Source organism: Ovis aries, chromosome 1 (genome assembly GCF_016772045.2).
Source record: "Ovis aries strain OAR_USU_Benz2616 breed Rambouillet chromosome 1, ARS-UI_Ramb_v3.0, whole genome shotgun sequence".
Classification (NCBI taxonomy): Eukaryota; Metazoa; Chordata; class Mammalia; order Artiodactyla; family Bovidae; genus Ovis; species Ovis aries.
The window spans coordinates 163458155-163470556 of NC_056054.1; the positions used below are offsets into that span (position 1 = coordinate 163458155).

General features: G+C 38.3%; 1 protein-coding gene across 1 annotated transcript; it reads left to right on the forward strand.

Annotated features, from left to right (window-relative positions):
- The first annotated feature begins 5478 nt into the window (after positions 1-5478).
- LOC101105974 (olfactory receptor 5H2-like) lies at positions 5479-6429 on the forward strand. Its single transcript, XM_027965813.1, has one exon. The coding sequence runs from the start codon at positions 5500-5502 to the stop codon at positions 6427-6429; it is 930 nt and encodes a 309-aa protein (XP_027821614.1). The 5' UTR covers positions 5479-5499.
- Positions 6430-12402: the final 5973 nt, after the last annotated feature.

A 12402-nucleotide genomic window follows, 5' to 3' on the forward strand; every position in this document is an offset into this window, starting at 1 on the left:
TAGGAGGTGCCAGATACAACAACTTATCCTTCACATGACTAAAATTGAAAAGACTATTCATACTAACAGCAGCAATGAAGACCTTTGTACTCATTCATAGGCAACAAAATGAGTTAAAAGGTAATTATACAAAACTGATGGAGAAGTAAATGGGAACCCACTCCAGTATTCCTGCCTGGAAAATCCATGGGCAGAGGAGCCTGACAGACTACAGTTCATGGGGTTGCAAAGAGTCAGATATGACTGTGTGACTGAACACATACACAGCTGAAGTGGGCAGTAGATTGTTGTGTTTGAGTTATGCTGAAGCTACTAATGCACATTATACTGCTTACTCCATCCTTGGCTGAGTTTTCATACTGACTTCTATTTGGTCTATGGTGTTTTTTTTCATGCCTTTTTCTGCTTTCACTAGCGTACTTCTAAGAACACAGGATAACTGATTAATGAGTCTACCAAAGTCTGTGCCTTTTCTTTTTTTTCCTAGCTACTGAGTTGGTCCCTAGTGGAGGTTAAGCATTTTTCTATTTTTCAGATATCAAAACTAAATATTATCGTTTTCATATTATACTACTTTGACATAAATAATGTCACTGTATTTATAAATAAACGTTTAATGGCAACTTCTCTGTTAATAATTAAAGGCAAATCTGAACATGTAACCCTCATGTTCAAAATCCCTCAATAGTTTCCCTTTCAATTGAGATAAAGAACAAAGTCCCTAACCCAGACTCCAGATCTTCTGTGATCCTATCTGTGCTGGCCTCCCAAAAAAGCTCCTCTTTGCTCTCTCTGCATGCCAATTCCATTTGCAATTTTTTTTCTTTCTATAATGGTCTAGCTCCCCAAAAAGCTAGACCTGCAAATGAGGAGTGCAAATGTTCAGAGGTAAATCCGTGTTAGAAATGAAGACACTCAGGACTCAGTTCTAACCTATTGAAACAGAATGCGCATTTTAAGAAACTCACCAGGAGATTCACAGGACCTGAAATCTGAGGAGCATGGATCTAAGCTACTTCCCATGCATTCTTTCTTTTCATTTTTCTTTTGCACCTCTCCTTGACCTATGCCTAGGAAGATTTCTCATCAAATTTCATTGTAAAGTGGAAAGTTAGAAATTGACATGGACTATGAGCTACAGTCTTCATGAGGAGGACAACTTTCTTGGGGTTGGCTCATAAAGGGAATTTAAAACTTTGGCTTCTGAAAACCAAGTGTGATTAGTCAAATCAGACCATACTGACCAAAGCACACAGAGTATCAAAATTCATAGATAAACTGGGGTTTGTATAAACATGTTAGAACTGTCATCTGTGATGTAAGTAGTGCGAATTTCAGTTTAAAAAAAAATCTAGAACTGTCAACACTGATTTGATTTTTATTTCAGAGTCTGTAATGCCCTGTGGTATTGCCTGGATTCCTCATAAATGTCCATGTCCATAACACCCAGTGGAAAAGCTTAGGATGTTTTAAAGAGAATCCTTGGGTGCTATCAGGGGAATTGGGGTTTTTCACTTCCTCCTCTGGCAAAAGAGCACAGTTATGTAATTGGCTGATGTGGTTCAAAACAAATTCATATAAACAACATTTTCCTGAGCTTGGAAAATGAAGATTCCGAAATGAATCAGTGTGCAAAATGATGCTGCCTATGTAGAGTCACTGCAGTATTCTTGTCCTGTTTTCTACCTCAGAAAGTAAAAAACTGAAAGGATCTCCACAGTTTCTTAAGAGATAATGGTAAGAGTGAATGATTTCTATAATACTCATTATTTTTTTATAAAAAGTTAAAATACTATTAAATGTATAACAACTTTGATCTCATTTATAAGCCAATTCAAGCCAATGTGTAGCCAACTGAAAATGAAAAATGAACAGTGAATAATCTATAACTTTTATTATTGTGAGTAAAATCTGGATGAGCAAAATAGCTCTAAGACTACACTGTATTCCTTAATGATATATAATTATTTAGTTAGAATAATTACAATGACTCTGTAGGATAAGTTTTAGTAAAGTAGAATGTCAAAAAAATTAAAAGTGAGTTTGGGGATTTAAGTCATAATGTTTCCTGTATAAGAAATCTTTCTGATAATTGTATTCAAAACACTCATTTCATTTTGTTGCTGTTGTTCAGTCACTAAGTTGTATCCAGCTCTTTGTGATGCCATGGACTGCAGCACTCCAGGCTCCCCTGTCTTCCACTATCTTCTGGACTTTGCTCAAATTCAAGTTCATTAAGTTGGTGATGCAATCTAACCATCTCATCTTTTGCCACCCCTTTGCCTTTTTGCCTTCAATCTTTCCCAGCATCATGGTCTTTTCCAATGAGTTGGCTCTTTGCATCAGGTGGCCAAAGTATTGGAATTTCAGCTTCAGCATCAGTCCTTCCAATGAATATTCATTTAATTAACCACATTAACAAATTAAATTTTAAGTTAATTTGCTTAAACCATAACCTCTCTATCCTTTCACCAACTTCTGACAATAATTTCATTGAAAAAAATATATCTGGAAAAATTCATAAAATATTTCCCAGCGTTCTTTTCTGCCTTATGACTTAATAATCACCCATACATTGAACTGAAAATTTGATTTTCATTAGTTACTGGGGACCGCATGGAACAAAACCCATTCCAAATATACACTGAACAAATTCAAATTTTGGGATTTGTTATTTATGTTGCCTATATTTAGTTTCAGTACTTGGCTCAATTTTTTCTGCTATCAAGCTGGTAGAAAAACAGAATCTGTCAGGTAAACCCAGCAGGATTTCTAGGGAAAGTCAGCTGTAATCATAATAACAAAGATACTGTGCAGTGGTAGAATATTTAACAATACAAATTTATAAAGTAATTGAAATGAAAGTCTCTGTTCCATATACAAATTCCATAAGAAATAAACAGGGTTTTGAATAAAAGAAAAATGATTTATAGTACTGATAGCTTTTAACAAAAATCAAATTTAAGACAAATATTTAAGCCATAACTCTAGCCTTTCCTTATTTCATCTAAGCTTTTCTCTGATACTTCCTCATTCCCTCTTCAACACCTTGTCTGTCCTACACTTATCCATCTATATCCCTTCTCCTCTTTCTGCTTCTTGTTTCCTTTTCACCTCCCCCTCCAAATTTCCCATTCTATTCCTTTATCCTCTTTCTTCTCAATGCCTGCCTCTCTTTCTTTTGAAAATTTAATTACATTGTTTCTCAAGACAAAAAATAATTTGCATCTGTCTCCACATCTCGGATACTCTTCTTCATTCTCCTCACTGCTATACCACTTGCGTCCCATTCATTACTCATTATTATCTGACATCTGTTCTGTCACAAATGAAAACTCATCTCATTAAAGCCATTACAAATCTCTTAAATCCTACTCAGTGATTTCAGTTCACTCTTTTTCTTACCAAATAAATGGTACTTTCCTTTGTCTTTTTTGTGCTTTCCACTCTTTAGGTTCATAAAACAATCTTTCTAATTCCCTTCTGCTTCTCTAGTCTCTGTTCAGTAGCCTTTTTTGGTCTTTTCTTTTCCCTCCTTGTGTAAGCCAGTGTTCCTGGTTGCAACATGAAATGAGTTAATTCAATGGAAATTAGCTCTAACAAGTAAGTGCTAGGAAGGCTTACATAAATCCACTGGACAAATGGGCAGGAACACACAAAAAAAGAAGTTGAACAGTTAACCACCAAAATCATATTGCAGCTCTAGCTCAGTGAGACCTGTTGCCATTGCTGCTGATTTGAATTTGAATTTGAATACTGAATTTGAAGCTCACAATGAAAATGCTATTGTTGTGGGTGCAGGATGCATTTTGGCAACACGATATTGCAACTTCGTTGACTTGGAAAATCTCTTTTCTCAACATTTGACCTCTTTCTCCCCCCCTTCATATCCAAATTCAGTGTAGATGAGTTTGAGTGGCTAATGTTAGATCTGGTCCCCTCACTCTAGGTTCAGGGGGAAGAGAAGGTCAGTTTTTAGAAATTTGACTTCTAGAGTAAATGCTTATTTTTGTCTAACACCAAGAGTCATATGGCAGAAAAGAGAATCAAATATTATTAACTAATACATGATGGGTATCTATTTTAATTTAATATAACACATCCACATGTATTTTCTTTTACCTTATCCACACTGTCCACTCTTTTCTGGATGGCCATACATACTATGCTTTCAGCCACCTCACTGTCTCGTGAGTCATTATTTCTTTTAAGCTCTTATAGATTATTATTGCTAAATTTATGTCACTTTGATATTCAGAAGTTTCTTGCAAAAATTGGCCTCTGCATCTGAAGTTTCCTTAATTTTCCATGATCACCTAGTAAGATACCAAGTGACTTTAATCTTTACTAACCCACTCTTTCTGCTTCCCTGATAGCTCAGTTGGTAAAAAATCTGCCTGCAATGCAGGAGACCCTGGTTTGATTTCTGGGTCAGGAAGATCTGCTGGAGAAGGGATAGGCTACCCACTCCAGTATTCTTGGGCTTCCCTTGTGGTTCAGCTGGTAAAGAATCTGCTGCAATGCTGGAGACCCTGGTTCGATTCCTGGATTGGGAAGATCCCCCTGGAGAAGGGAAAGGCTACCCACTCCAGTATTCTGGCCTGGAGAATTCCATGGACCATATAGTCCATAGGGTGGCAAAGAGTCAGACATGATGAAATAGATTTAAATCACTTATTTTATAAGTGCTCCCCAAGTGATTTAAATGTATCTGAAGTTTTTAGTTCATATGTGATATGACATTGGGAGTTTTTGAGAAGGCAAAGAAACCGATCAAAATAAATTACAATGTAGAGTTACTGGGACTTGGTGACACATGAGATATGAAGAGTGGGCTAGTGAAAGTTGCTGTCATGTCTGACTCTTATGATGTGCATCGGAGAAGGCACTGGCACCCCACTCCAGTACTCTTGCCTGGAAAATTCCATGGACGGAGGAGCCTGGTAGGCTACAGTCCATGAGGTCGCCAAGATTCAGATACGACTGAGCAACTTCACTTTCACTTTTCACTTTCATGCATTGGAGAAGGAAATGGCAACCCACACCAGTGTTCTTGCCTGGAGAATCCCAGGGATGGGGCAGCCTGGTGGGCTACCGTCTCTGGGGTTCACAGAGTCGGACACGACTGAAGTGACTTAGCAGCAGCAGCAGCAGTTTTCTCATAAATTTGCTCATGTTCAGAATGTCTTTCCTCTATTCTACATCTGTTCACTCTCATATACATTTTGAGATACACTAGGTGGTTGGTCAAAAAGTTTGTTTGGGTTTTTCCATAAGACCATACAGAAAAACTGAGCAAAATTTTTGGCCAACGTAATAGTTGGTTTTTTCCCAGCACAATAATTTCCACCAAATACTTTTCATGTATTTCAGTAAGAGTAAATAAAATAAAGTGTATGTTTGTATTTCTATTATCTTCCTGAAATTTTCTTTTTAATGACTGGTGACTGTCCTTTTTCCATCTACTGCACTGTATTTCAGAGACCGTCTATTAAGGATATGGAAACCAAAAATGCAACAGAGCTGACAGAGTTTGTCCTCACAGGACTTACATATGAACCAGGATGGCAAGTCCCCCTGTTCCTGCTGTTCTTGATGATATACCTCATCACTGTCATGGGAAACCTTTGTCTGATTGCTCTCATCTGGAACGACCCTCATCTTCAAATTCCCATGTACTTATTCCTGGGGAATTTGGCCTTAGTGGATATTTGGTTATCCTCCACAGTGACTCCCAAAATGCTGGTCAACATTATTACCCAGAATAAGAGGATATCTCTCTCTGAATGCATGGTGCAATTTTTTTCATTTGCAGTCAGTGCAACTACAGAATGTTTTCTGCTGGCAATGATGTCGTACGATCGTTATTTAGCCATATGCAACCCACTACTTTATCCAGCAATTATGACTCATAGACTATGCTTGGGAATGTTAGTTTCATCATTTGTTGGCGGCCTTTTTCATGCCTTAATTCATACAGGCTTTTTATTCAGATTAACCTTTTGTAATGACAACATAATACATCACTTTTATTGTGACATCATGCCCTTGTTTAAAATTTCTTGCACTGACCCTTCTATTAATGTTCTGATGATATTTATTTTCTCTGGTTCAATACAGGTGTTCACCATTCTTATTGTTCTTATCTCTTATACACTAGTTCTCTTCACAATTTTAAAAAAGAAGTCTGTGCAAGGCATAAGGAAGGCCTTCTCCACCTGTGGGGCCCACCTTCTATCTGTCTCTTTATACTATGGCCCTCTTCTTTTTATGTATGTGCGCCCTGGATCCACACAAGCAGATGATCAGGATATGATGGACTCTCTGTTTTACACTGTCATAATTCCTTTCCTAAATCCCATTATCTACAGCCTGAGAAATAAAAAAGTCATATATTCACTGCTAAAAATATTAAAAAGAAACATTTAGATTTAATACTAATATGTGTTCTCTTATATGAAAACAGCATAAAATTATGTAGATTAAATGTTTAATTGTGTTTAACGTTCGAAGTTTTTTGGATTCATAACTGTTCTATTATTTTAATGACTTAAGGTTTTAGTACCTAATAAGTGATTTTAAATATTTATATATATTATTTAAGCACACAGGAAATTTTAATCAAGTATTCATATCATACTAAAATAAGCAGAAAAGAAAATATTTTACATGCTTGCATATTCTTCATTGTGGTTTTATAAGTGTATTTACTAAACATATATTAAGCACTAAAATTGTGCTGTACCTCTGAAAAGAACTCAAATATAGGCCTTTGATTGTAATCAATCATATAGTCTGGAGACTCATATTACATATAACTCCACACAGTAAGCATGTTGTGTTTGAGTGAACAGAGGTAGATCCCAGGAATGCTGCTGACCATCAAAAGGTCTTCTATTCTACTTTATTTAGGACATAGTGAGCTCATTTCTTGTGTACTCAACTTTCATTTGACACAGAACTATAAACACAATGGGAAAGCAATGAAGAAAACATGAGAAAGGATTCAAGGATTTTGACCTGACTTTCACTGTTGAAGGATTCTCTTAACTCAGCCTGCTTCTATGAGGACCAAAAAGGAGTGAGTTGCCTCTCCCTGTCCATAATGCTTTCTAAGGCCCCTTCTAGCTATGCTTGTTATTGGGTAGTCTGAAAATCTTCACTGTGTCAGAAAGCTAACAGTTTAAATTGAGGACCTAATTTGAAATGGGCATGGGAAAGAAACAAGTGGCAGAATAGGAAGGAAATGGTCTCAGTCTTTGAAATCTGTCAATTAGCACAGTGGCAAAGAATCTGCCTGCCAATAGAGGAGGCACAAGACATGTGGGTTAGATCCCTGGGCGAGGGAGATCCCCTAGAGGAGGAAATGGCAACCCCCTCCAGTATTCCTACCTGGAAAATTCCAAAAACAGAGGAGTCAGGTGGAACAGTCCACAGGGTCACAAAGAGTCCTGAGCACACAATGAGCACACAAGTGCAGACTACTGTAGGGGCTGAATGTCAGTTTCCCCCCAAATTTGTATGTTGAAGCACCAACCCCTTAATATGGTGGTATTAGAGTAGACTGTTTGGCAGGTAATTAGTCTCAGATGAGGTTGTAAAATCATGAGGCTCAGATCATGAACTCCTTGTTTCAAAATTCAGACTTTAATTGAAGGAAGTAGGGAAAACCATGAGACCAATCAGGTATGACCTAAGTCAAATCCCTTATGATTATACAGTGGAAGTGAGAAACAGACTCAAGGGATTAGATTTGATAGACAGAGTGCCTGAAAAAATATGGACAAAGGTTCATGACATTGTACAGGAAACAGTGATCAAGACCATTCCCAAGAAAAAGAAATGCAAAAAGGCAAAATGATTGTCTGAGGAGGCCTTACAAATAGCTGAGAAAAGAAGTGAAAGGCAAAGGAGAAAAGGAAAGATATATCCGTTTGATTACAGAATTCCAAAGAATAGCAAGGAGAGACAAGAGAGCCTTCTCAGTGATCAATGCAAAGAAATAGAGGAAAACAATAGAATGGGAAAGACTAGAGATCTCTTCAAGAAAATTAGAGATACCAAGGGAACATTTCATGCAAATATGGGCTCAATAAAGGACAGAAATGGTATGGACTTAACAGAGCAAAAGATATTAAGAGAGGTGGCAAGAACACACAGAAGAACTATACAAAAAAGATCTTCATGATACAGATAACCATGATGGTCTAATCACTCACCTAGAGCAGACATCCTGGAATGTGAAATCAAATGGGCCTTAGGAAGCATCACTATGAACAAAGCTAGTGGAGGCGATGGAATTCCAGTTAAGCTACTTCAAATCCTAAATGATGATGCTGTTAAACTGCTGCACTCAATATGCCAGCAAATTTGGAAAACTCAGTAGTGGCCATAGGACTGGAAAAGGTCACATTTTATTCCAGTCCCAAAGAGAGGAAATGCCAAAAAATGTTCAAACTACCGTATGATTACACTCATCTCACATGCTAGGAAAGTAATGCTCAAAATTCTCCAAGCTGGGCTTGAACAGTATGCGAACCAAGAACTTCCAGATGTTCAATCTGGATTTAGAAAAAGCAGAAGAATAAGAGATCAAATTACCAACATCTGTTGGATCATAGAAAAAGCAAGAGAATTCCAGAAAAACATCTGTTTCTGTTTCATTGACTATGCTGAAGCCTTTGACTGTATATGGATCACAATAAACTGTGGAAAATTCTGAAAGATATGGGAATACCAGCCCACCTGACCTGTCTCCTGAGAAAACTGTATGCAGATCAAGAAGCAACAGTTAGACCTGGACATGGAACAACAGCCTGGTTCCAAATTTGGAAAGGAGTATGTCAAGGCTATATATTGTCACCCTGCTTATTTAACTTATATGCAAAGTACATCATGCAGAATGCCAGGCTGGATGAAGCACATGCTGGAATCAAGATTGTCGGGAGAAATATCAATAACCTCAGATATGCAGATGACACCACCCTTATGACAGAAAGTGAAGAACTAAAGAGCCTCTTGATGAAAGTGAAAGAGGAGAGTGGAAAAGCTGGCTTAAAATTCAACATTCAGAAAACTAAGATCATGGCATCTGGTCCCATCACTTCATGGCAAATAGATGGGGAAATAGTGGAAACAGTGAGAGTCTTTATTTTCTTGGGCTCCAAAATCACTGCAGGTGGTGAGTACAGCCATGAAATTAAAAGATGCCTGCTCCCTGAAAGAAAAGCTATGACAAACCTAGGCAGCATATTAAAGAGCAGAGACATTACTTTGCCAACAAAGGTCCATCTAGTCAAACTATGGTTTTCCATTAGTCATGTATGAATGTGACAGTTGGACTATAAAGAAAGCTGAGCACCAAAAAACTGATGCTTTTGAACTGTGGTGTTGGAAAAGACTCTTGAGAGTCCCTTAGATACAAGGAGATCCAACGAGTCAATCCTAAAGGAAATCAGACTTGAATATTCATTGGTAGGACTGATGCTGAAGCTGAAACTCCAGTACTTTGGCCACCTGATGTGAAGAACTGACTCATTGGAAAAGACCCTGATGCTGGGAAAAATTGAAGGCAGGAGGAGAAGGGGATGACAGAGGATGACATGGTTTGATGGCATCACAGACTCAATGGACATGAGTTTGAGCAAGCTCTGGGATTTGGTGCTGGACAAGGAAGCCTGGTGTGCTGCAATTCATGAGGGTGCAAAGAGTTGGACATGACTGAGTGACTGAACTGACTAACTGAGGTCATAAGGGTAAGGCTTTTCATGATGGGATTAGTACCCTTATAGTAAGGGAGAGAGACAAGAGAGCTAGCTTTCTCTACAGGTGTACTCAGCTAGGAAAGGCCATATGAGAAGGCAGCTGTTTGCCAGCCAGAAAGCAAATTCTCACCAGTACAGTGTTTGCTGGACCCTTGGACTCAGACTTCCCAACCTCCAGAATGTAAAAAATAAATGTCTGTGTTATAAGGCCAAAAATCTATGATATTTGATTATAGAAAGTGTGAGTTAATAAAAAATAAACCCATTATTTTGAAACAATCAGTGGCAAAAAATTTACAATATTAAGATATTTAGAGAACAAGAAGAATGGAGTTTCTACACATCTACTGGCTCCTACATAAATAGAACTATAAAAATAGTCTGAAAGTTCACCCTAGTGTATCATTTGCATTCCAGATCTACTCTTCCTTACTCTCTTTGTGGAACAGTCCTGTTTCCTCTTGGTATTTGCCATCTATCACCTCAATCAGCACAGTAACTCCTTTGTTTGTTTGATAACACAGAGGAATACAGATTCAAAAGTAGTGAGTGGTAGTTTACTTTCAGGTAAGTGAAATCACAGTTTGTGTCTGGGTAGAAACAATCCTCCATTTGGAAGTGAGAGTGCAATGCCAGAAGGGCAGAAAAACACAGGAACAAGAAATAAATATTTTGTAGTGGTCACTAGGGGCAGTAGTCACTGCTGCCACTCCCAATTCTGCCCCTTGATTCCTAGACCCATGAAACAGTATCATACACTGGTGTTTGGTTCAGAAATTTCAGCTTTCTGGAGATACTTGTCTTAGCTTTGTGAGATATTGCCATATAGTTCTGCTATAACTGAAGCTTTACAATGGCCATTTACCATTCTATCAAACTATATGCTTCAGAGAGTGGTGCACAGGGTAAGGCCACTGAATTCCACAAGCAGGGGCACACTGCCACACTTATTTTGCTCTGAAGTGAGTTCCTTGACCATAATCAGTACTGTTAAGAACATTATGACATTGGAATAGGAAATATGTTAGAATAAGGCTGATAATTTGGGCAGAAGCATTGACTGCAGGAATGTCACATATCTAGACATATCTGTATCTAGAGTAAGTATCTATTCCAGTAGAACAGATCACTTTTATTTCCATTTCTACTTCCACTTTATTTCCATTTCTACTTCCACTTCCAGTGAAATCACGCTGCCACCAAATACACAACTGATCACTCTGATGAATGATGGGGCCACATTAAGGATGCAATATTGGTCTCAGCTGTGGCTGCACACCCAGCAGAGGACAGAGTAAAGCTTAGGGACTTAGGAAGGGAAAGTCAATATTGTTGAGCCAATCAATAACCTCAGTCCCTGCCACTATGGCCACTTTGTTTAGGAGCCCATTAAATGATGGGGCTTCCCTGGTGCCTCAGAGGTACAGAATCTGCCTGAAAGTCAGGAGCCACAGGAGACACGGGTTTGACCCCTGGATAAGGAAGATCCTCTGGAAGAGGGTGTGGTAATCCACTCCAGTATTCTTGTCTGGAGAATCAAGGATAGCATCTAAGATTCCCCTACAAGGCCTTCTACAACTAACACCAAAAAATATGTCCTTTTCATCATGGGGGACTGGAATGTAAAAGCAGGAAGTCAAGAGATACCTGGAGTAACAGGCAAGTTTGGCCTTGGAGTACAATGTGAAGCAGGGAAAAGGCCAACGGAGTTTTGTCAAGAGAATGAGCTGGTCATAGCAAATACTGTCTTCCAACAACACAAGATGACTCTACACATGGACATCACCAGATGCTCAGTACTGAAGTGAAATTGATTATATTCTTTGCAGCCAAAAATGGAGAAGCTCTATACAGTCAGCAAAAACAACACTGGGAGCTGACTGTGGCTCAGAACATGAACTCCTTATTGCAAAATTCCGACTTAAATTAAAGAAAGTAGGGAAAACCACTAGACCATTCAGGTATGACCTAAATCAAACCCCTTATGATTATACAGCCAAGTGACAAATAGATTCAAGGGAATAGATCTAATAGACAGAGTGCCTGAAGAACTATGGACAGAAGTTTATGACATTGTACAGGAGGCAGTGATCAAGACCATCCCCAAGAAAAAGAAATGCAAAAAGGCAAAATGGTTGTCTGAGGAGGCCTTACAAGTAGCTGAGAAAAGAAGAGAAGTGAAAGGCAATGGAGAAAAGGAAAGATATACCCATGTGAATGCAGAGTTCTAAAGAACAGCAGAGAGATAAGAAAGGCTTCCTAAGTGAGCAATGCAAAGAAATAGAGGAAGACAATAGAATGGGAAAGACTAGAGATCTCTTCAAGAAAATTAGAGATACCGAGGGAACATTTCATGTAAAGATGGGCACACTAAAGGACAGAAATGGTATGGACCTAACAGAAGCAGAAGATATTAAGAAGAGGTGGCAAGAATACACAGAAGAACTATACAAAAAAGATTTTCATGACACAGATAACCACAATGACCTACAGCCAGACATCTTGGATTGTGAAATCAAGTGGGCCTTAGGAAGCATCACTAAAACCAAAGCTAGTGGAGGTGATGGAATTCCAGTTGAGATATTTCAAATCCTAAAAGATGATGCTGTTAAAGAGCTGCACTCAATATGCCAGCAAA

Bases quoted from the DNA above. Each gene is read 5' to 3' on its own strand.
- LOC101105974 (XM_027965813.1), top strand. From the start codon at position 5,500: ATGGAAACCAAAAATGCAACAGAGCTGACAGAGTTTGTCCTCACAGGA.